Genomic DNA, 25,427 nt, shown 5'->3' with positions numbered 1-25,427 from the left:
CAGGAGAAGGTAGAGGAAAATTTGAAATTGATCAGCTTATTTATACTGTCCTGCTCTGAAGTTACCTACCCATTCCTCTAGCCAAGATAGTGAAGCCAAAAAATTATCTAAGTTGGACTAATTAATACAAAGGTACAGTTATCTTTCAGTCATCTCGTTGACAGATGTAATATTTCCCAGCAGATTCTATTGCCTCGATAGTAGCCATGAAGTTACAATGACAGAATTCAACTCTATAATGACTACTCAAGTTTAGAGACAGGTAACTAGAAATTGACATACCCAGTAAGCAAAGGGTGAAAGGACTTCTGGACTTTATAATGGACACAGGAATGTGAATGAGGGGTGATTCCTGCAGTCAAGGAGTCCACAGTCTCGCAGAGGAGACAGGTATTTAACCCAACTCTGACATAATGAGGTAACCGCTATGAAAACTGGGCATAGGGAGCCAGGTAAGATTTCACAGAGGACATGACATTTTTGAACAGGTGATGCCAGGAGTGCCAGGTGACAAATTTGGATAGTACCTCAGGAGCAATAAAAAGTTGCCCTAGGTTCCTAAGCAAGGCCGTGGCGTGTTTCAGTGTCTGTGCCGGGCCTGGAGTCCAGGAGGCAGAATAAAGATGAGACTGGGGGTTAAGGAGGCCAGTGTAAGTAATTTGTTAAGGTAATTAGGGAAATTAAATTCATGATAGTGAATAAACGCACAACAGACAAGTTTCCAGGTCACACCCCTGCCAAAATTTAAAATTAAAAGAATTCATGCTCCACTCTCCCTTCCTGGATCATTTCACTTTAAAGAGGAAAGACAGAACTCTGGATGATTTCTGCAAAGTTGGGCCTCCACCTGTACATCTGGTACATGGTGTTGAAACCCACATAGACACACAAGCCCAGCAGGCAGAGTCGGAGCATCAGAAAGCCTCCGGGGCTGCCACAGCTTAGCCAGATACCATCACTGTCCTCCCACCACTGTTTATACTCTGGCCTGTGTTTTCAGAATGCTTTCAGTTACAAGAAGTTCTTAAATAAGAATAAATTATTTATCTGTGTTTTCAGTCCCAAGAACTTTGACGAGAAACAACTTAATCCAGGCCATAAAAGAGCAGTGCACTTAGTGACCCTGAAGCCCGTTTTCTCCATAGAAACTGCTTCCTAACCATTCAGATTCCGTGTCTTTCACGTCAGCCTTTCTGCCTTCATTATATTCTGAGATTCAGATTTTATCAGTTTCTACATACTCTAACCTGAAAATGGCCCCTACATGGGACATTTTTGCTCAAGTTAGGTCAGTATTTCAGAGTGTACATCTTGAGAGAAATATAGCCCACATCATTTTGATAATTATGATGATAGCCATAATGATCATTTTAATAGAAGCATTTTTTATAGTAATATACCAGGCACTGTTCTAGCATATAGTAACTTAATAACCGTATGAGGTAGCTGTAATTCCTTTTTATAGATGAGATGATTAGAAGCACAGAGAAGTTATGTGTTCAGAAACACACAGCTAGCAAATGATGGGATCTGGCTTAAACCCCCTCAGTCTTGCTCTGAAGTTCATGGTCTTAATCATTAATCTGTGTTCTCCCTCTTTTAAAAATGTGTCACTTTTGACTGCACTGAGTCTTCATTGTGTTGTATGGGCCTTCTCTAGTTGCTGCAAGCAGGGGCTACTCTCTCGTTGCGGTGCCTGGGCTTCTCATTGCTCTTCTCTTGTTGAAGAGCACAGGCTCCTGGGTGCACAGGCTTCAGTAGTAGTGGTACAAGGGGCTCAGCTGCCCCGCGGCATCTCAGACCAGGGATCAAACCCTTGTCCCCTGCATTGGGAGGTGGATTCTTACCCACTGTGCCACCAGGGAAATCTTTTTCTCTCTCTTTGATACTTTAAATAGTTCATGAATTGAAATTTTGGTGTGATAAAACATTAGAAAGTTTCAGCTTTAAAAATGCAAGTTGAACAACCTGAGGAGTGTCTTTTAACTGTCATCTCCCATGAATTGGCATCTAATTCTAGATGCAAGCAGCTACTTAACTTAGTTATGAAATCTGTCAAAGAACAACAGGAATTCTGGAGCTGTTGAGGATGATACAGAAACAAATGTTTCTTTTTTTCGTTTGTGCTGAGAAAACAGAATTAGTAAAATCTTTATAAACATTTGTCAACACTCAGGATGATTGTCTAAGTCTGTGTCTGACACTAGAGTCAGGTGAAATGACTACTGCCATATCGAAGGTGCAGGTTAAGGATATGTGTGTGGTTTCCAGACTGGCCTCTGTGTTCCCGCATTCTTAAACCTGTCTTTGTCACCTAGGGCAGTTTACCAGTTATGAGCAGTGTGCCTGGGAAACCCATAAATTGGTTTACAAGACAAGTTCCTAGAGCTCCATCCTCTCAATAATGATGGACTTTGTTCACTTCTGTTTCCATGTTGGGTGGAAAGGCGACCAAAACAATGGTGCAAGAGGGAGAGTGGGTGCAGTAAGAATGATTCCTGTTTTCTCCAAACATAAACATCCATCAGAAGCCACAGGGGAAAAGACATAACATTTCAGTTGCAGACAACAGTCCCTACCGTTGGGGACTTGTTATTGGCTCACTTTCATAGATCTTCTCAGCCTCCACATTTTTATGTACAAATTCTTATTTTTTTCATTTTTGCCTTTGAACAGAGCATCTTGGTCCACCATCAGGAACAAACTCCGCCAGGCAAAGCCCAGCCCTGCAGCACAGGCCTATGGGACAGTCACAGGCCAACCACATACCTGGGGACAGGTAGGGCTGCTCTTCTCAGGTTTTGGTTTTTTTCTCTCCTTGTCTCCCCACTTTTCATTACCTGCCCACCCACCCCCATCTCCACACAGTTATACAGAGGCCAGCCAGTAAGGTCCAGACGAGACCTCCATCCTCCGATCCCTCTGTCCCTTCCTCCCTCTTCCCAGCCTTGGCCCAGGGTGCAGGGTGACCATCCATTCTGCTGACAGGTGGGGATTAGCCCCTACTCTGCTGCCCTTGGTCCTTCCAGTTTTGGAAGAGAAGCCTAGACCCACATGGATTACTGTCTTCTCAGACTTACCTGAGCAGAAGTTGTGCATAATTTTTTTCTTTTGTTGAATATATTATCCATGAAACAAAAACTAAATTTCCAGAAATTCAGCATCTTCACGGGCATTGGTGCTGCAGGAGAGCCATTTTCACTGTGACAGGGTCAGCTTATCTGCCCTCCAGTTCAGTGACTTGAGTGCAGTTTTCCTTGATGTAAAATGTGCTAAGACACTCTTACAACAAACAAAAAAACCCAGCATGGAGGTGTTGGTAGACTTTAAGCCATGCTACAGTTAATGGCCAGTTTTTGCCTGGCATCTCTGCTTCAGACAGTCTGCCTTTATAGCAGTTTGTCAGAGGGAGAATGGTAAGGTTCAGCTCTTAAAGGAAAGGAAATTGATCTACCTTTACATTTAGGCTGTTTTTCTTTTTCTCAGTTCTTAAAATGACTTGATTTCTCTCTCCTGTAGAAGTGCCACAGAAGGTGAAATTGGAAAAGATGTCTCCATTTCCTACAGACACTCGTGGTCTGACCACAAGCACCTTGCACAGCCTGACACCGCGACAATTTCGGTCGTCGGCGGTCGGCACAATCAGGTACCAGAGATTTCCCCCCAGATGCAGATTGGTCTCTTCTGTGGCTGAGTCACTGACACTGATGAATTTTAATTGAAGATCAGTTCAGATGAATTTGTTCCCAGATTTGATCATTCCTAAGGACTTACTTTGTGTTTGGCATTCTGTTAGTGTCCACGAGAGAAAGCAAAGAGAGAAAGAGAAGTTTACTTTCTATTGGAGAAATTTGAACCCTTGGTTAAGTACCGAGAAATAGCAGTGTTTTAGCTATCAAAGTAGGATTGGGGGTTTTTTTGTGTTGTTTTCTTTTTTCAGGGAAATTAGTCAAAAGATACTTAAAGGAAACACTTTCCAAAATTCTGTTTTCTGTTCTGTTGTATATTGACCAACTAGTCGAGAAAACATGTAACCTTCAAATTTATGTAGGCTGTATTTATAGAAATCAAGTAGCCCTTCAACCAATTTACATCCCTTCTTTATAATACAAAAATGCATATTGATATCATATGGGATCACTTATATGTGGAATCAAAAAAGATACAAATGAACTTATTTTCAAAGCAAAAATAGACCCAGAAACATAGAAAACAGACATAGAAAATAGCGGGGCAGAGAGTGGGGGATAAATTTGGAGTTTAAGGTAACATATACATGCTATTACATGTAAAATAGGTAAACGGGGACCTACTGTGTAGCACAGGGAACTACACTCAATGTGATAACCTGCAATGGAAAGGAACCTGAAAAAGAAGAGTTTTACATATGTGTGTGTATGCATAACTGAATTGCTTTACTGTGCACTTGAAACTAACAACATCATACATTAACTATACTTCAATTTTTTTAAATAAAAATGCATATTCAGAGGATAAATCATTTCTTCCAGCCATAAAAGTAGTCCTTCTTCAAACTGTAAATAAAGCAGTCCATGCAACTTGTTTTTCTTACGCTTCTCTCTCTAGGGCCTCGGTTGTTACCCAGTGGAGCTGGAGCGGGGCCCCCGGGGCTTTGGATTCAGCCTCAGGGGTGGGAAGGAGTACAACATGGGGCTGTTCATCCTTCGTCTTGCTGAGGACGGTCCTGCCATCAAAGACGGCAGAATTCACGTGAGTAGGCTTCTGTCTGCAATCCTTTTCCGGTCTGGAAACTGCAACCCAGTTTCCACACTGGAAACTTTTGAAAATAGTTGATTAAAAGGAATGCAGAAACCTCTTGAGTCTATGAAGCAAGTCTTTCCATCATTAAAACCTGAAAGGCAGATGCTTGTCATGATTTCATTTCCTCTTTGCAGGGTGCTCTTCTCTACTGCAGTTAGGCTGGTTGCACCAGCTTGACTTTGGTAAGAAAAAATAAATTTTACTTACATAGTCAACATTCATGGGCAAAGGGATTAATAAATAAAGTATACTTTCATCCTGGGAAATCCAGGATGAAAAGAATCATCTACTTCTTCCAAGAAACAAGAGTCCCAGGATTTTTCTTTCTCTCTTAGCTACTTCTAGATGTAGCCAAAAATTGATGGGCATGACTCTCCTGACCTTGTCATCATTTGTAGGACTCTCTGAAACACTGTACCTTTTTGTTCATGACATTTCAGGATGGATTGTTTAATGGATCTGCAAAAAGATACTTCCTTCCCTCTCCGGTTGTTACTTAGAGGAATCTTACGTTGAAGCTATTTGCTGGCCTCAATTTTTAAAGAAACAGTTAATTCACTGGTATTCAGATAGGTTATAAGTAAAAATGTTTAAAATCTGGACAACCTTCCCCCTACCTATTGCCTCATCCATCTTTATACACCCAGAGACTGATTTTATCAGTGTATTGCTCTTGAGGGGAACTCTTGTGTTAAAAGCCTTCTGTGACTTCAAGAGAGCTTTGGACTTCCTCCTCCTACTACTGGTAGGCATCAGGAAAAGAGGAATTTTTATTTTCCTTTTTCTTTTTAAACTAAGTAAGCTAACTAGAAAGGCAAATGACCCTCCCTTGCAGATTATTAGATGGTATATTCTAATAACAATCAGAAAAGTCTTCTGGGTGGTTGGAGTGTTCATTATCCATATCACTGCTCCACTCCCAGGACTCATTTTATAAACATGTATTAAGTGTCTGCTTTACCCAAGAATTTATATATGCTACTCAGTGAGTTAGGAGGAAGAGTAATCCCCCCAAACAAGATACCATCCTTTCTCTAAAGGACTAGACTTTTGTTAGTTCAAAGAAAGGTGAGTACAAGTAGAGAAAATTTCATACAATAGGTGGCATTGGACAGTTTGAGAGGATTTTAATAGGGAGAGAGTAAGAAAACATTCCAGGCTGAAGAAATTAGCAAAAGGAAGGAAGTACACGTCGTATACAGGGGACTGCAAGTGGTCAAGTTTACAGAGAGGCTATTTAGAATATACACAGGGCAGTAGAAGAAAATGGGAATATGAAGTAGATTAGTCACCAATATGTAGGCCCAAGACACTGGAAAGTCACAGGTTTTTAACACCAGAGTTCCTTTCAGAGCAATACACTGATAAAATCGGTCTCTGGGAGTGTCGGAAGGACGAGGGGATAGCTTAGCTACGTTTAGGCGTCCAGTCCTGGTGGTGGGCATGTAGCTTGGATGGTAATACTGCGTTGGCCAGAATGTTCTGGTTTTTCCGTAACATCTCACAGCAAAACACAAGCAAACTTTTTGGCTGACCCAATACTTTGGATAGAAGTTAAATGATGCTTGTGGGATCAACTGTTAATGAAGAAAAGCCCAGTTCAGATGACAGACAAGTATTACACGAGTGAAGGATGAAGGAAAAGAAAGAGTCAAGGATGGCTTAGAGGCTTCATCCTGTCTGCACTGTAAGAAAACCATCAGGGAGGCCAGTGGGAGAAAGACTGATAATGTACTAAGCTGTAGTCATGTTGAAGGACCAGCCGGTTATGCAGGTGTAAATATTTACCTGGCAATTAGGACAAGAGGTAAAGTTCCAGGTTGTCGTTTCCCAGACAGAAGTGATGACTGACACCTTTTCCATGGGTGAGTTCACTATAGGAGAGGATTTGGAGAGTTGTGGGCTGGGGCAGGACTCTGTATAAGGCCTATCATTAGTGAACTAGAGAAGGTAGAAAAGACTAGGAGAGTGAGAATGCAGAGCAGCAGAAGCAGAGCTTGGAGGGTGTTGATGGCAATGAGAGGGCTGATTGCCAGAGTCTTAGTGTGGCCAAAGCTGAGCTGCTGGCTCAACGCAGTTCACTTTCTTCTGTGTGTTAGTCACTCAGTTGTGTCTGACTCTTTGCAACTCTGTGGACTAATAGCCCACCAGGCCCTTCTGTCCATGGAATTCTCCAGGCAAGAATACTGGAGTGGGTTGCCATTTCCTTCTTCAGGGGAGCTTTCCGACCCAGGAATCAAAACTGGGTCACCTGCATTGCAAGCAGATGCTTTACCATCTTAGCTACTGGGGAAGCCCTAGCATCTCACTTTCCTATAGAGACAGTTTAATAAAGTGGGGAGAACATGGTTTGGAAATCAGACAGGACAAGGATCAAACTCTAGTTCTGCCACCTTACAGCTGTGCATAGTTGGGTAACATCTCTGAACCTCAGTTTCCTAACCTGCAAAATGTAGATCTACATGTGAAATACGTGGCCCAAGCAAACTTCTTTCAAGTTTTAGTAACAGCAGATTGAGGCACTGTTTATGGGGATGGCATGTTTGTTTCTGGTTTTCTTCATCATTTTTCTCAACTCCCTGCCTTTTTAAAAATAAGCATTTAGTTGTTTAAATTATTATATATTTGTTATTAAATTGTATATTATATATACATTGTATATTATATCACAATTCAATTAAGCCAAAAACTAGGATATAATTGAAATATTGGTTTCAACTCAGATACACCAATCTCACTAAATAAAAGGCAAGCAAGGAGGCCTTCAAGGATTCAAAGTCTACTTCTAAAACATGTTATTCTTTATAATGAACAGAAGCTTTAGAATTCTGCGATTAAGTCAGCTTTAATATAAAAAGCTCTGAAATTTGAAAACAAAAGAAAACAAGCTATTACTGCTATGCCTGGGTTTATTCTGACCTCTAATAGGTCAGCTTTGCAGAGAATTATTTTTCTGGCTACTAAATTATCAAAATCTTGACTTGGTGTAAGGATGACAGGAGCTTTGTTGTAAAGGACAGCTTACTTGGGTGACCAATTCCCCAAAGGATGTGCGTTTACCTCCAGCTGACACTGGCGCGTGGAGCCACCTGGGCATCCTGCCTGCCTTCCGCTCTGGCCTCTCACCTCTTCCCCTGCATCGTTTCTGTTAGGCTGACACTGTGCTTTGTATCCTGTACCTATTATTCCAGTATCTTCAGCACCTGAGGCAGTGCCTTAAACACTGATAGTAGACGCGCCAGACATCTTTACTGAAAGCATAGAATGCAGAGTTTATATTTCTAGATAATGAGAGAATTTCTTTACTATTTAACTCCCAGGACCTTTCACTGGGTAGATAGGCCTTACACTGTTTGCTTGTTCCTTCATAAAGTTTAATAGTGTAATTCCCTAAAGCAAGAAACTGTTAACTCTTGATACAGATGGAAAGATGTTGAGAGGATCTGTAAATTTTGTGAGTCTTCAGCTGGTCCTTAAACCTTATTAAGATTTAGAGAGAATAAAAAAGGTTCTGGGCTAAGGGAATGAGAAATAACCGAATGGGAAAAGTTCATATTAGGGAATAGATGGAAATATTTAACGTAGAACAGAAACAGATTTAGATACTGTTATCTTCCAGACCACATGTTTTCACTTGTATTAGTTTTAGTCTCACAGAAACTGTGAGGTAGGTGGCATTACCCCCACTTGCAGAGATTAAAACTGAGGCTCAGGGAGACTAAGTCACAGCCACAGGGGACCCAGGCCTGCTGTCACTCAGCCAGGTCTGTGGGCCTTCGTGTCAGGCCACGGCTCATGTCGCTGGACTCAATTTCTTTGGGAGGCATACAGTTTCTTAATGGGTTGCAAGATAAGGTAAGCAATCTGTTAAAAATATTTTGTCATTTTAATACATTTTAGTGGATGTTTTAAAAATTGCAAGACTGTCTTAAAGTGGCTTTTTAAAGAATACTTTTTTTTCCTATCCTAATTTTTTCCTCTCTTCATTTCTCTCTTCTCCTCTCCTGTATCCCCCACAGTTCTATTTTTCAATAGGACAAAAACCTGACCTTGAATTTTTTTATCAACAGGTGTATTCCTCACTTTTTATATTCTTATCATGTTAAAAATTTTTTTAAATTTTATTTTTAAACTTTACATAATTGTATTAGTTTTGCCAAATATCAAAATGAATCCGCCACAGGTATACCTGTGTTCCCCATCCTGAACCCTCCTCCCTCCTCCCTTCCCATACCATCTCTCTGGGTCGTCCCAGTGCACTAGCCCCAAGCATCCAGTATCGTGCATCGAACCTGGACTGGCATCTCGTTTCATACATGATATTTTACATGTTTCAATGCCATTCTCCTAAATCTTCCCACCCTCTCCCTCTCCCACAGAGTCCATAAGACTGTTCTATACATCAGTGTCTCTTTTGCTGTCTCGTACACAGGGTTATTGTTACCATCTTTCAAATTCCATATATATGTGTTAGTATACTGTATTGGTGTTTTTCCTTCTGGCTTACTTCACTCTTAAGTAACAAAATTATAAGAATGGTTACATTTCCCTCCCAAAGATGTGATTTTTCTATCCTTAGCTTTGTATAGTCCAGTTTAGAACTTTCCCCCTTGTGAGGGCCTCCTCTCCGTTACCCTAATTTAAACACAGATGACATCTGGTGGCAAAGTTGTTCAATTACAAGTTTTATAGCAGTTTACTTATGCTGAAACAATAAGGAATATGCAGGTTTGGACAGAGAATTTAACCCAAAGACTATAATTGAAACTAATTATAACCTCAATCATGTTTTTACAAGATGTACCCAAAGCATGCGCCAAATAGTATCTACTTTTAATTTTCATTTCCCTAATTATCAGAGGAATTATTTCCCTAATTATCTGGTGCTAATTCATCATCTGTGTTTCCTCATGAAAATGACTTTTCTCTAATCACTTATTAAAGGAAATCTGGGCACTGACTTTTTCACTTATATACCTATTCTGGATATAAGAATTTTATGAATTATGTTTATTACTTTTCTTCATCCTATTATGCTTATTATCATCTTTCTTTGGCTGGCTTTTTTTTTGGATTTTTTTTCTACTTTGTATGTTAAATCCATCTGTCTTGTGAGATCTTCCATTTATCACTTTTTTTTTTATAAATTGCAATAAAACTATTCTATAGTCTTATTTGAAAATTTTTTGCATTGTATAGAATGGGCTGCAATCTACAGTTAAATCTTTCTCATCCTAATACACTTTAAATCTTTTTTTTTTTTTACCAAAAAATAGATCACTTGAAAATTAACATTTGTGCTTGTTGTATAACCATGCTTTTATCTCATTAAATCCTCCCCATAACCCCAGGAGGGAGGGAGGTACAAATGTTATCTCCACCTAACAGGAACATGAGACCACTCTGCTAGGACGAGGTGGAGCCAGAAGTGAACCACAGACATTATAATGCCTCCAAAACCCAGCTTCTAAGCCACTGTGCTCTGCCCCAGCTGTGGATACAGAGCTGTCCTACCCACCTTTGTTATTTAATCACTGCCTCCTCTTCTGTTATTTCTGCATTGTTTTAGTCAGCTCTTGCAAATATTTGAATTGCCTTTTGGAATTTCAGTAATTGTCCATTGTTCAAATTTTCTGTTTTGAGACCAGTACCTTCAGTTGCTTGTCACCTTGAAATAAGTTTAAAATCGACTGTATTTTAAAATCATTACCATCATTGTCTTTAAGCTGGTCCTTTGAAAAAGTTAGACTTCAGTCATTTGTACTTTTCCTTTTCAAATAACTACAGACATTTCTAGTAAATAGCAATGGTACTGGAGGCATTTTATGTTGATCTGAGCTTTTGTTTTCTAGGGAAATCATTGTACACAGAAGGCATTTAGTGTAAGCCAGCAATTGGTTTTAAACAAGTATTCATAGTAGGATGAATTTCTCCAAGCTGAATTTTCTTAGTTTTAATATCTAGAAACGTGTCATTTATGTAATGCCTCATACGTGTACAGAGTGTAGTGGCAACACAAAGGAAGGAGTGGACAGTTCTCCCTGGAGGCCGGGAGAGGCTTCCAAGATGAGAAGCCACCTTCCTAGGTTTTAGGATCTTCAGCTAAAGTTGGACCTTCACAGGCAGATTAATCAGAGGTAGCTCTGTGGGACCATGTGGGTCAGATCTTCACCTCTCCCACCACTTAAGCTTTGGTTGAAAACTTGGAATTTGATTCTTGGTTTCAAGATGCCCAGATCCTGCTTACTAGGCATATAAACTTTCATTTTGTAAATAAAACCAGACATTGTCTCTTCCTGTTGCTACCACCTGTCCAACTCCTCAACTCTAGCATTACAGCACCATGCACAAGTTAAATATTTCACAAATGAGAGCTCTTCAGCAGAGTTGGGTGGCTCTAGGGATGACAGATGGAGAAGGCGATGGCACCCCACTCCAGTACTCTTGCCTGGAACATCCCATGGACGGAGGAGCCTGGTGGGCTGCAGTCCATGGGGTCGCTAAGAGTTGGAGATGACTGAGCGACTTGACTTTCACTTTTCACTTTCATGCGTTGGAGAAGGAAATGGCAACCCACTCCAGTGTTCTTGCCTGGAGAATCCCAGGGACGGGGGAGCCTGGTGGGCTGCCATCTATGCGGTCGCACGGGGTCGGACACGACTGAAGCGACTTAGCAGCAGCAGCAGGGATGACAGAACAGGAGTGAAGAAGGATGTATCATTTCATTTGTTGTTTCTGTGAATATTTCCTGCCTAGGTTGGTGACCAGATTGTTGAAATCAATGGGGAACCCACACAAGGCATCACGCATACTAGAGCAATTGAGCTCATTCAGGCTGGTGGAAATAAAGTTCTTCTTCTGTTGAGGCCAGGAACTGGCTTGATACCTGACCATGGTAAGTAAAGTAGCTTGCCTGTATATGAGAGGGTGTCAGGGAGGGGGCAGCAGAAGGAAAAAAAAACTATTTGGAAGGGACAGATATTTTACTATTAATAGCTAATTCAGAGGTAACCACAAGAACCATCTAAAGTTAGTTACACAGCATAGTTACTATAAATTATAATATTACAAAATAAGTGACTTCATACAGGACTTTTATTACAACAGGATATATGTTAAGCTGCTTTCAACAGAAAATATAGTTGCTTTTGCAGAGAAATGTGCCTGGAGAAAATAAGAATGAGAGGCAAAGGATTTTAATGTCATGAAAAACATTTAAAATCTCTTCAAATGTTACTTTTTTCCTTATAGCAAGATGAGTTTCTTTCTTAAGGAACAGAGTAAGAACCTTAGGCTTTTCTGGTCATTTGTCAAAAATAAGTTACCTATAGCGGTACCTGGAGACAAAGATTTGGACCTGGGACCATTTCTGTAGTCCTGTGCTGATATTAAACTTCCCTGGGTTCACTGTGTGTTTCTGAAGTCTCACAGTATTAGAAGCCACCCTTTTCCAGCTGAGCGCACTGGCGTACAGTACCACCCACTGGTCCTCGGCCCCTCCAGCGTCCTTCCTCCCCGGAGAGCTTGTGGGTTGAGTGCAGACATCATCTCCTGTAGTCCCCTTCCAGGCTGTAATTCTCTGACTGTATCACCTTCCATCATCTGCTTGTAAATCATACGTCCCCGGTGACATCTTTGCTAACTGCGCTGTGATGTATTTTTTTACACAGTCCTAGGCTTTTTCTCTTCCTTCTTCAGGTTTGGCTCCTTCCGGTCTGTGCTCCTACGTGAAACCTGAGCAACATTAAGGCTTTCAGGGCTTTTCTTGGTCTTTCCTTAAAAAGATTTGGTAAATTTGCATGTCTTGTAAATCACTTCCTTCTTTTTTTTTTTTTTAATTAAAAATGATGCTATTAAATACATCTACTTCTATCTTCTGCACTTTTCAGTTTCCTTTTGACATTAAATTTAACAGCTTAATGCAAGAGAATTATTTACAAATGCCCATGAACTCCATTCTGGTTACCATAGTTTGGTTTCCTTTATTAGTGGATTTTGGCAAATCTTTAAGCTATATCCATCAATAATAGCTAAATTAGTAAGCTGCTTGGACCAGATAATTTGGTCCAATTTTATTAGTTATTTCTTTTAAGCTTTTTATTGGGCTTTTACTACTTATAAAGAATTTACACATCATATATTATTGTACTTATGAAAAGTAATTAGAAAAACGAATGCTCTTACTTTATATATATATATAAAAGAAACAGCCTACCTTTCATGTACAAGTACAGTTGTCTGTATACATCTGCCATTTATATAGAGAGATATACATGAACTTTATAAAATACTCAGTCTGTTTAAGCAGTCAGTAAAATTCAAATGGATATCAAAGTTCAAAACTTAATTGTTCCTATTATAGTTCTAAAATTTAATAATGTCCTTCTCAAAATCACTTTTTTAGGTGACTGGGACACTAATAGCCCTCCATCTCCCAATGTGATTTATGATGAACAGTCACCATGTCACCCACCTTCGCACTCTGCTTCCATATTTGAAGAGTCTCATGTGCCAGTAACTGAAGAATCATTGATGAGAGTTCAGATATGTGAAAAGGCAGAAGAATTAAAGGACACTGTGCCTGAAAAGAAAAGCACTTTAAATGAAAATCAGTCTGATATAAAACATAAGTCTCTTCTTCATAAAAATGTGAATAAAAGGGACCCACCTAACAGTCATGGGCATGGTGATAAGAAAAATCTCTTGAAAGCAGAAAACGGGATCACACCAAGAGGCAGGTCTGCTAGTCCCAAGAAGTCAGCCAGTCAACATCTGGAAGAACATGCAGGAAAGATTCCCAGTCCTCTGAAAAATGACCCCAAAAGAAGACCCAGAGATCGCTCGCTCAGCCCCAGGAAAGGCGAGAATAAAAGCAGTCAGCTCGGCGTTGGGACAGCTTCTGGACAGGATCATTGTGGAAAAAGCAGGGGACGGTCTTCAAGCCCAAAGAAGCAGCAAAAAACCGAAGGCAGCAAAGACCAGTCAAATGCGAGTCGAAGAGCAGGGGGCCATGCTAGCGACAGTGCTGAGCAGATCTCAGACGCAAAAGAAAGATCAGGTGTTTTCGGGAGAGACACAAATCTGAGTCAGCCTGGAAAAAACAGAACCAGGTCTCCAGAGAAAAAAAGCAAGCGAGTGGATGAAAGGTCTCTTCCATCCAAAAAGACTAACAACGTTACTAGTAGGGCAATACCAGAAAATGAAAGAGGCAAGAAAGCCACCTCCGGACAGATGAGTTCTAGTAAAGATAAAACAGGAGAAAATGTCAGAATATCAGAGAAGAAGCTAAAGCAGGAACCTGACGAAAGAATGGCTTTAAGCAAAACGGAAGATCACAAAAGAAAAGAACTTGAGGTGGCTGACAAAAACAAAGAGGGCGGAGGGTTCAAACCTGAAAGTGGTTCTCCCGCTAAGAAAACACCAATAACTCCAGGGCCCTGGAAGGTACCAAGTGCAAGCCGAGCCGCAGGCGCCACTGGGGTGGCTGAGAAGCGGCTGTGACCTTTAGTGTAAAACAAAGAAAAACAAGTTGCAATCTTTTCTTAGAAAAAAGCAGCATTTCCCCCCACCCCCACCAAAATCTTTTTTTCCGAAAATTCTGAAGCACATATAAGGACATTTTAATTTGAGCATCAGGTTACCTAGGCTGCATGAAGGGCCTGTAGGATTGCTAAGAGCCCACTGTCCCCCTTTGCGCTCAGGAGGAGCTGAATCCCAGTGCTCATCGGACACGCCCTGCTCAGGACACCCAGCTCGTCCTCATGAGTGTCTGAACAAATGACATGTTGACATTCATAACGTGGTTACAACTCATTTTATATTTGTGCCAAGTTATCTACTGTATCATGTCTACTTTATCCTTCTCACTCAGCTATTTCCACAGTAATGAAAAAAGTAGGCTTGGCTTGGAAGTTGATATTCTCAATAGCATGTTGCATGTTTACAGACAGAAATATTTGAGCCCTTGCAGAAGAGATTGTTAACTCATTATTAAAGATGGCAGTTACCTTTCCTAACAGCTACTGATGATGTCCCCGTTTAAAAATAAAACTCCCAAATATCACTACTGGAAAGAAAAAAAAAATGTAGTCAAATACTGACTTTCTTACGATTTTGTTTATTATAATTCGGCTGGGTAGGGCATTTAAATAACTGTTAAAGATGTTACAGATGAACTGTGTCATCCAACCCTAATTGATCAACCATCTCAGTTCACCCTTCTATTTGTTACTTTATTATGACACCACCAAGGGGCATGTGGAAATATCACTTATTGCTATTTGAAATTTCTGAAATCTAAATTTGTGTTTCTGGATATTTTGATTGAACTATTAATGCTAAGTCATTTAGTCATTAATACATACTATATATTTGAAGAGAGACTTAAATCACAAAACCAGTTTCACAGTCTGTTGCCAGATGAAGGACCATCTGGCAGCAGGTGTGTAGAAGCAGAACTTACCTGAGACTAGCTCAGCAACTGAGGACAGACGTGGTGGTAGACATTACGAGATCTTATTTAATTTCTAGCTATATTAACTTATTTAAAAACAGGACAGTAAACATCTGCTTAGCTTGTACAAATTTTCAGAATTCTTTTTTAAGGTCTAACTAAAGATGCTTACTGGAAGGTGGTTAACAGTTTTTAGCTCCATAAAACAGATCCGGGTTTTTCAGCCCCCAAAACTAGCATTCGGTAGCATCTATAAATAAAGGAACATTCTCAGAATAAAACCATTTTCTGGAGTATTTGAACGCTGTTGTTCTGTCACCCTCGGTTCATCTTGTTATTGTGAAACACATCATGTTCAGGTCCTTCCCTCTCAGAATCTGACTGTGAAATTCTTTAATATAACAACCGAAGCCCCTGTAGATAAGACATTCTTCCCAGAGTGAGATTTTTTTGAAACCCCCTTTTCATCCAGAACTATATTTACCTACCTATTGTAATTACTTGAATAGAGACAAATTAGAAGGCTTGATAATGCTAAGAATTTAGTACCACAGAAATGATTTATTTTCCCTATAGTCCACAATTAGTGATAAAAATCCTATTTTTATTGTTAACTGTGACATAACTTTGACGTCATCTGTTGTCAGTTTGATGTGGCTCTTTCCTCTCTAAGTAACCGGTCACTGTACTGATTCTGTACTGACTTAGCAATGTGGCCTTGGAATGCTAAGCAAAATATGGATGTACTGGTTGTAAATGTTTATATATTGTACAGTACCTTTATATATACACTTGAGGTTCTGATTAGAGAAAGAGATCTGTAAATCGCTCGTTATTTTTTATATAGATATTAAAAAAACAAAAATCAGTTCACGACTTGCATTTCTTTTTACTGTTTTTCTGCTTGTGGCGCTAATTCTCATCATGGTCTGAGTCCTCAGATTTTTATCCTTGTGAGTAACAAACATTCAAAGTCCTACAATCAGGCAGACTCTTAGAGTGATGACTTTACCTGTATAGTTATACTTTTAAACTTTAAATGTATTTAGAGATAAAATTAGTTTGACTTGAATATCATTATACCTCCTTCATACCTTTCATTGTAGTTTTGTGTAAATAATTTGTTAGCCTGCCCCCAATCCTTTCTTACACTGTCAGGGAGAGAAAAGTACTTATGTTACTAGAAATTATTAGACATTTCTAATGGATATAGCAATGTAAGTCCAGTTCCCACAAATGCTGTTTCATCAGGTTGTGTGGCATTTCACAGTATTTTTTAAATCATTTTGTTTACTACAGGTTGTACTTACTTATACAGTGAAGTGTTTTGACTTGACTTCACTGAAATTCTTGATATGAATAATGCCTGAAACCTAGTTTAAGACCATGGTTAACTGAATACTCTTGAGAAAAATAATTCCTGAACCCACCATTACATCAACTCATATTGAAAATAAACCCTAAACCTCTGGCTTCCAAGCTCCATCATGGAGATGTGTGTCTTAACGAAGCCCACAGAGTGGCACCAAAATCATTTTGTTGTTTTAGTGAACTGACCACAACAGCAAAAATGTTCTGGGATGCATCACATTGTCTTCCAGAGAAATCAGTAACAGCCTGTAATATTGTTGTCTTCTAACTCACATCAAATTTTTGGGACCAAGTAGCCTCTGCACAGAGTCAACTCCTGTGTCCAAGACTTCTGAAATAGAAAAGCATGTGATTTTTCTTATTTCTACATGAGCACATCTTGATCATTTCCTTTTTAAATAGTCAGATGTTTTCATGTAGAAAAAGTCAAATGCTTTTCAACATGGACTAATGAAGAGTTTCATGATTACTACATCCAACATTCAAAGAGAATGGGGTTTTAAGAAAGCAAGGAATACCCAAATTAAACTGTGTGACAGTCTTAACTACTGACCTCTACAGAGATGTGCTTAGGCTGAAGTCTGGTCCAGAGTGAGCGCCAAGAACTAGGAACGCTGGTGTGAACAGACTTCAGTCACAAAACGTGACGATTCAGTCTGGCATGAAGGATTCATCAGAGCAACTTCTCACATCATCCTGGCATGCTCCAATGCTAAGAACTGCTTGTACTTTTAAACAATAACAGATTTACTTATTTAGGCAGCTCTTTATTTTTCATGCTATTAAGGTTTATCAGCAATACAATGACTGGTTTAAAGCACAGCATAATTATGACATCAACTCTATAATCTTTGCTTCAGTTAATTGAATTAGTTTTAAGATATTCACTAACTTGGATATGTTTTCAATGTTTCTGTGCAAGCAGAACCTTAAGTGTAAGAGAGGAGTATGAAGGCTTATGAAGAGTAGAATTTATCTGCTAAAGAACTCAACCTTTCTCATATATACATTAAAACACAAAAACATAGCCAAGTGCTTTAATTTAGCCTGAACCTATATTTTTCCAAAGAATCTTGTGGGTATTTGTCTATTATACAATGTTTGTATTAAAGCCAAGCGAACTATTAGTGAAAACACAAGTCGAGGCTTATTTTGTCCTTAATATAAAACAGTAATTGTTACCTTGAGTAATACCTTATTACAGCTTATAGGCTCAGGATGTACTGCAGGAAAGGTATGGAATTATTGCACATTTGTGAAATTCAAACTTCATTATTCAAGATGCACAGCAATAACTGCAAGAAGCAAAGGATTACTTTAAATGACCAAACTAGTCAATACCTGTATAGACGAGATTAAGTTTAACGAATTTTGTTGTTCAGTCGTGTCTGACTCTGACCCTGTGGACTGCAGCACGCCAAGCCTCCCTGCCCCTCACCATCTCCTGGAGTTTACTTCTTAATAATGAATTTACTTCCTGATAATCCCAAGTCATACACTGTATTTGGAGAGTTAGACCAATTTGCCCCATTATAGAGTGTGTACATCTAAAACATTTCTAAAATGAATTTTATTAATTTGAAAGAGAGTTGTTTGTAGAGTGCACAGGTTCGCTGACCTCTAGACGCATGCTTAGTCATTTTAGTTGTGACCAACCTTTTGTGACCCTACAGACTGTAGTCCACCAAGCTCCTCTGTCCATGGAATTTTCCAGACAAGAAGACTGGAGTGGGTTTCTATGCCCTCCTCCAGGGGATTTTCCTGACCCAGGGATCAAACCAACATCTCTTATGTCTCCTGCATTGGCAGGTGGGTTCTTTGCCAGTAGCACCACCTGTAAGCCCTACCTATAGATACAATGAACCAAAAACAGACCTGCCCATAACCTTTACTTTGTAGGACATTCTGGTACTTAGAATTTTTCTACTTGTCTCTGAAAATCAAGAAAACCATACCCCAATTAAGAAAGTAGTTGGTTATTCAACTTTTCAAAGTGGTTTTATTATACATGAAGCATAATGTACATATTTAGGAAGTTTGAAGTTATACCTCCATGGCAATTTTAAGAGACAGACTCTTTCCCAAAACAACAAATTATAAAAGTAAGTGAACAGGTATTTTTCTTATCCATCTATGGTTATGACTGTTTCAATCAAATGTATGAATGGCATAATCTAGTTCTGTTTTTACAGCTCGGTTTAATTTCTCAGTAACAGATAAATCCTAAAGTATTACTCCTTTTGGTGGATCAAAAGTCCAAGTTTCTAGAAATTACCATACAGGAATAAATGAAGCACAAAGAGTACAACTCTTCCATCCTAACAGAAAAAAACCAAAAACTGCATAAATGGTAAATTACTTGAAGTCTATTCATTCTACACATTTACATTATATACCTATTATGGAATCAGGTACTCTCCTGCATTCTGGGGATGGCTGCAGTCCATGGGGTCGCTGAGGGTCAGACACAACTGAGCGACTTCACTTTCACTTTTCACGTTCACGCATTGGAGAAGGAAATGGCAACCCACTCCAGTGTTCTTGCCTGGAGAACCCCAGGGACGGGGGAGCCTGGTGGGCTTCCGTGTATGGGGTCGCACAGAGTCGGACACGACTGAAGCGACTTAGCAGCAGCAGAACAGCTAGAATTAGCAGGCAGAGTACCAGAGAAAAGACAGCTGCATAGAGAGGAGAGAGCTCAAAAAAATGTGCTGCGAGTTCAAGTGTTCAGGTGAGTATGCATCAGCACAAGGACATACTCAACAGGGAAGGACCACCAAAAAGAATCAGGCCAAAAATTCTTGAGCTGGGAATAGTTCATGTTCCTACAGTCAAACTGAGAAAACCCCATCATGAAGAGGGCATCATGTAGAGTGCTCAGAAAAATATTGCATCAGTTGTGGAAAAAAGTAGCACCAGGTTTAAGGCTGCTCTGGCCTTCCTAACAAAAGCTTAAAAGCAAGCCTTAAAATGATCAAACTATTTGAATAATTTAACTATATTCTAAAACAAAGCTCAAGAATAAAGGAGGCACACACACAAAACCCCAACACCCAACAATGTAAAATTCACATCCAATAAGAAATTACTAAGGCATGTAAAGAAGCAGGAAAATGACCCAAAATGAGAAGAAAAATAAATCAATTTTAAAAAACCACAGAATGACATAGATGATAGCTGTTTTAATGTTCTTATTTACTATTTCTATTATAAACGTTATGAAAGCAATGTAGAGAAAAGAAAGAGCATGTTAAAGACAGACATAAAAGATATAAAAACAAAAGAGCAGTATCAGACTTCTGCAGACAAAATACACCATGTAGGATTAACAGCAAAATGAGATTATTGAAGGCATAGCAACAGAAACTATCCAAAATTGAAGACAGGAAACTGGGACATTGTATAGAGCATCAGTAAGCTGCAGGACAACCTCAAGCTGCCTGACACATCTGTGAGGTGGAATCTCAGAAGCAGGTGGGAGAATGGGGTGCAGAAACATTTTAATAACACAGCAACCCAGCCTGGTGTTCTGTGATGACCTGGAGGGGTAGGGGGAGAAAAGGGAGGCTCAGGAGGGAAGGGATATACATATATGACTGATTCACACTGTTATATAGCAGAAACCAACATAAAATTGTAAAGCAATTTTCCACCAATTAAAAAGTAAATTTTTCTAAAACAACAGCTAAACATTTCCCAAATTTCATGAAAACTATAAATCAAGAGGCCCAGTAAGTGCAACAAATCCCAAGCACACGCACACACCCAAACTACAGCAATACACATTATAACAGCACAAATTCAATGAAAAAGATAAAAACCTTAAAAGTAGCCAGAGTTTATAAAAAAGAGACATTATACACAGAGGAACAAAGATGAGAATGACAACAGACTTCTTGTCAGAAGCAATGCAACTCAGGAGGCAGTAGAATAACAACAGTCCTAAAACTCGAATTTTATGCCCAGCAAAAGTCTTTCAAACATAAAGATTCAAAAATATTTCTCAACAAGGAAGGCCTATCTACCTTGCTAAAAAGATTTCAGATTTTTACCTTCAAAGAAATACTAAGCCATTGGTAAATTCTAAATGATGAGACTAGCGTTTCAAAAAATACACATGAGTTTTTGAGATGAATAGGTGGGTATGGGAAAGAGGGATGCCATGTATATTTAAGAGCAGAAAAGCAGAATCCTGTTCAAAAACAGAAGATATTAACTTAGATGGGGGTGGTAAAAATGGGGATGGAAAAGAATGGACTGATTAGAAAAACATCTAAAAGATAATTATTCAAAGACTTGGTGACTGGAGGTGAGGTATGAGAAAGGCGAGAATCAAAAATGATTCCCAGGACTTCCCTGGTGGTCCAGTGGTTGAGAATCCACCTTCCAATGTACGGGATGTGGTTTTGATCCCTGGTCAGGGAACTAAGATCCCAACTGCCATGGGGCAACTAAGCCCTCGCACTGAAACTACTGAACCCACGTGCTCTAGAGACCACGTGCCACAGCGAGACAGCCTGCAAGCGGCAACTGGGGAAAACCACACACCGCAACCAGAGGAAGCCGGAGCACTGCAGTGAAGAGCCTGCGTGCCACCATGAGGGCCCAGTGCAGATAAAAAAGTGATTTTCAAGGTTCTGACATGAGCAAGTACACATACAGAAAAAATTACCCACCTGAAAAATCACTTAAACCAATTACAAACCATCAAAACCATAAATGAAACAACTCACTGGAGTAAACAATTTTAAATACTGCATTTAAGCTAAAGAATTCAATGTGTAAAAAATTCAAATAAAAATAGAACAGTGTTTTTGTAGGAGAAAAAAGATAAAGGCATCTACTTTCTTCACCTGAAATCTGCATGGAGCTGCTCAATCCTGGCTTCGAGATAATTGTTCTTACTCATGATTTCTATGAGTCACCTGTCAAAACACTGAAGTGCCTTTACAGATCAGTTCCTTCCAAAGGTAAATCACTATAAAGGGGTTTTACTTATAGAAAAAAAAAAAAAATTTGTAACTCTCACGCAGTATTTAGAATGGCTGCAAAATTTTGGCAATCACTTCTAGTTCAGTTATCTTGCCCTCTATGTTTCTATCTTCACAGTTAGGAAATCTGTCAGCAAAAGATTTTTAAAGGGTTTTAAACAGTAATTACAAATGTTTATTGTGGATTTACCAAGGGTTAAGTACTTTATGCTAAGTACCTTACATGATAACCTCGTTTGACCTTAACAACCCTATTAGGTAGCTATTATCCCCATTACACAGGTGAGGAAATTGAGGTGCAAAAATGTTAAGTAACTTGCCTTGGACTATGAAGCTAATATGTAGCAGAGCCAAGGATATAAATCCAGAAAGGTCTGAACTCAATCCCTGGACTCGAGAAATTCATCTTTAAACCTCAAAAATCTTCCTGCCATAAAAGGGTATGTATAAATGATACACTGATTTTGCATGTACATACTTCACATGTAATAATAAAGTTTCTTAATTATTCCCATTCAAACATTCACAAAATCTTATCATTAAGATCTGTGTGCTTTCTATTTGCCTCAAGAGATTCTTCAAAGTGGGTAACTTAATGAGCAGGAATTACATGGAGATTATTCGTTTTCATTAACATATGTATGTGTATGTAAGTGTGACAGGGGATGCGGATAAGAGAACCCAAATCATCGATGGCACAGCTTGGCTCAGTATAGACACTGAAGACCAGAGACTGTACTGAGGGTACAGTAATGTAATGAATTAAATACATTCATTGAGTTGGACAACAAACCGAACACTTCACTTAGTACTGTGATGGGAAACATAGCTCAGATGATTCCAAATGGAAGACACACTGTCTGGTGAACACGGTCACGTGTGCACAGAAAAATGTCTTATGCTGAATTACATGCTATATTATACGCATGACTGTTTCACCAACAACTATACAGTTATTAGGGTTAACTTCAAAATTATAAACCAATTGAAAATTTCTCCATAGTTTCACAGAAAAATCACAGTTTAAAGGTTATTTTTTCTTTCAACAACAAAAAAGCCTAGAAACTGAAATTCTCCAATAAAGTTCTTTTATTCAGGTTCAACCTAAAATAGTTAAAATTTAAACTTGATCTCTCTTTGCTAGAGAAATGAAATATCCAATTCTATAGACTGTAATAGAAAAGTACTGAATTTGTGTATTTCCAATATAGGATTTTGCTTCATGCTTTGGGCATCTACCCAAAAGAGTATTTCCAGTAAATATAAGTGTCACAGCATTGAAATGCCCAGAATAAATTTCCTAACTTAAAAAGTTGTCCTTAAGTTACTATAACACAACAGTCTTCAGTCTCCTGACTATTCATACTATTTGAAAACCATGAAAATACAGGTTTTTGGCATGCACGCCCAGTTGGAAAAGGCTCTGTTCCTCTGAAAACACGATTCATTAGATTAGGAGAGCTGAGGGCACCTCTGCGTATGAACAAGCAGGTGCGTGTCTCATGGTTTTGCAGTCATCTCTTTCCTTAATGGGGTAAGCACTGATGCCAGCAAGGGGAGAGAGTCCAGGCACATAACTCAGCTTATGACTTAATTTTCCACAGCTAAGAAAAGAAAATCACCAAAATCAGTTAGTTGGGGTTGATAGGTGGGTTGATAGGTACACTTACATGTAAACCAAGAACCATTTACATAATAAAAAAGTATCAACTCTGGCAATAGCAACCATAGAACATCGTAGAGAAAAAAACATTAAAAATTTCCAGGATCAAAACTGATATACTGCAGCTCACGGGGGTTTCTGATTTTCCTTCATTCTGCCTCTGTACATTTCCCTAGCTCAGAGGCCACCCCAGCCCATGCTATTAGACTGACATGAGATTCAAACTTGACTTTTTGTTCCATTCAAGAGCACAGTCTATTGTGCTTGTATAAAATGAGAAACTCTAAGCTGAATGTCTATTTCAAATGCTCATTTCTCTACCTGAAGAATCATTTCCATGCCAGCCACTCTCTCCCTCCATCCCACCTTCCCCCACTAGCTCTCCCTTTCTCTCTCTCACGCACATGCACACTGGGAAGGTTAAAGATTATTATACATACTAGCAAGTTTTAAGACTAATAAGGCAGATGCTACAGAGTGGTAATCTCACTTACTCTTATATTAAATCCTAGAAGATCACTTATAACACCCGAGACTGCAGAAAGGATAACAACTCGTGTGATATTGTAGATTAAGGGGTTCATCGTCAGTCCATAGAGTCTAAATGGTGTGTCCAGCTCCTAAAAAACATGAAAGAACTGAGATGAAATACATGGTTTCACAATAGCTATCAGTGATTATCAGACTGGTTTTTGAGTCTTGGGTGAGGATGACTGCTTAAGACCTCTTTCCTGATGTTCAATAACTACCTTCAAAAAACCTGTAATGAGGGGGAGGAGGGGGAGGATAAATTTGGAATCAACAGACACAGAGGACTGCATATAAAATGGATAAACAATAAGGACCTGCTGTATAGCACTGGGAACTATATTCAATATCTTGCAATAACCTATAACAGAGAAGAATCAGAAAAAGAACATATGTGTGTATATAACTGAATCACTTTGCTGTACATGTGAAACACTGTAAATCAGCTATACATCAATTTAAAATAATAATTTAAAAATTTAAAAATAATGTAAATAAATAAACGCCTGGAATGGGCTCTCACCTAGTGTTCCACTAGCTATGTTTTTAAAGGTGGATTCAAGCAAGATGCAATTTGTGATTTTCTAATGTAATTTTCAAATGTGACAGACAACAGCAATGATTAGAACTTGGGTAATAAGCTGGGAAACTTTTCTCATAGAGTCATTAACCCCAACTATCAAGTCTGTATTTTGAATCTACACAGCATTTATCTGTTACGAAGGTCCTCTCCAAGAAGTGCAGCGTTGATTTAATTAAATGGTAATAAAAATGCATCACAGGGCATTACTTACTTTTAACAACTTGGTGGAGAGCTTTAACACATTGTTTACTAGGGTAAGCTGTTCTTTCTTATTCGGCTTTTTTTCCATTTTAAGATATAAATTAATCTAAGGGAAGGAATAGAGATTAGGGCAAATGTCATGTAAAAGATATGTATATGTATGTGTGTATATATACATATATATTGCATTCAATATGGCAGATTTGGAAGGCAATATTTTCAACTAAAATAAAATTTGAAATTCTAGTAGCTATTTTTACAGAGCGCATATGTCACATATCCAACCCCCATCCCTAATCAGTCACATGTGGGGGAAAAAAAAGGCTATTTAGTGAAGAAAAAATAATGATGAAGTAATTTATCGAAACAATGAAAATTTTGTATTAATTTTAACAAGATGTAAACTCCTTGAGTTCAAAAACTATATCTTATTCATCTTGGTATCCCCCCAAAAATCTAACATCCTTATCATTCAGGGAATGGAAGAAGACTTTTAACTTACTAATTCCTTGTTTCTTCCCTTACAGTAAGAATTTTTCACTATAATTCTAAGTTCCACCCAACCACCCCCCCCAAAAAAAAACTAATGATATCAGATATTTTAAAACTTATGGATAAACATGAAATTAAAAACAAAAAACCAACTCTATACTACTTTATATTCATAAGAAACATTTCTCAATTGTCGTATCTACTCACATACTAAAGAGCAAGTATTTTTCAAACACTGAATGTATTCTATGACTGACAGAAAAGAAAGTGAAGAAGCTTACTAAACATACTTAAATGACGGGTACGCCAAAGAGCTAATACTTGACACAGAACATGAGATTAAAAGCATGCTCCATTACCACC

General features: G+C 38.8%; 2 protein-coding genes across 15 annotated transcripts in view; one reads left to right on the top strand and one right to left on the bottom strand.

The window, feature by feature from the left end:
• MAGI3 (membrane associated guanylate kinase, WW and PDZ domain containing 3) overlaps window positions 1-16,108 on the top strand; it is a 259,208-nt gene extending 243,100 nt beyond the window's left edge. For 4 of the 6 annotated variants that reach the window (XM_027536101.1, XM_027536100.1, XM_027536102.1 and 1 more), the window contains 5 exons: window positions 2,677-2,779; window positions 3,520-3,646; window positions 4,588-4,731; window positions 11,539-11,677; window positions 13,187-16,108. In XM_027536101.1, the coding sequence (XP_027391902.1) occupies window positions 2,677-2,779; window positions 3,520-3,646; window positions 4,588-4,731; window positions 11,539-11,677; window positions 13,187-14,283 (1,610 nt within the window). In that variant the 3' untranslated portion in view covers window positions 14,284-16,108. Of the gene's footprint in view, window positions 1-2,676; window positions 2,780-3,519; window positions 3,647-4,587; window positions 4,732-11,538; window positions 11,678-12,480; window positions 12,572-13,186 lie in introns of all 6 variants that reach the window. The other 2 variants (XM_027536106.1, XM_027536105.1) reach the window with 1 other exon arrangement.
• The window catches only part of PHTF1 (putative homeodomain transcription factor 1), an 83,164-nt gene continuing 69,596 nt past the window's right edge, over window positions 11,860-25,427 (bottom strand). For 2 of the 9 annotated variants that reach the window (XM_027536117.1, XM_027536115.1), the window contains 8 exons: window positions 24,583-24,678; window positions 23,755-23,880; window positions 21,460-23,201; window positions 17,160-17,901; window positions 14,174-14,284; window positions 13,451-13,554; window positions 13,256-13,363; window positions 11,860-12,516 (listed from right to left, as the gene is read on the bottom strand). In XM_027536117.1, the coding sequence (XP_027391918.1) occupies window positions 23,181-23,201; window positions 23,755-23,880; window positions 24,583-24,678 (243 nt within the window). In that variant the 3' untranslated portion in view covers window positions 11,860-12,516; window positions 13,256-13,363; window positions 13,451-13,554; ... (1 more) ...; window positions 17,160-17,901; window positions 21,460-23,180. Of the gene's footprint in view, window positions 12,558-13,255; window positions 13,364-13,450; window positions 13,555-14,173; window positions 14,285-16,879; window positions 16,938-17,159; window positions 17,902-21,459; window positions 23,202-23,754; window positions 23,881-24,582; window positions 24,679-25,427 lie in introns of all 9 variants that reach the window. The other 7 variants (XM_027536109.1, XM_027536116.1, XM_027536110.1 and 4 more) reach the window with 6 other exon arrangements.

This window comes from Bos indicus x Bos taurus, chromosome 3 (genome assembly GCF_003369695.1).
Source record: "Bos indicus x Bos taurus breed Angus x Brahman F1 hybrid chromosome 3, Bos_hybrid_MaternalHap_v2.0, whole genome shotgun sequence".
Taxonomy (NCBI): Eukaryota; Metazoa; Chordata; class Mammalia; order Artiodactyla; family Bovidae; genus Bos; species Bos indicus x Bos taurus.
The sequence above is the reverse complement of the archived record's forward strand: the minus strand, read 5'-3'. Positions and strand labels throughout refer to the sequence as shown.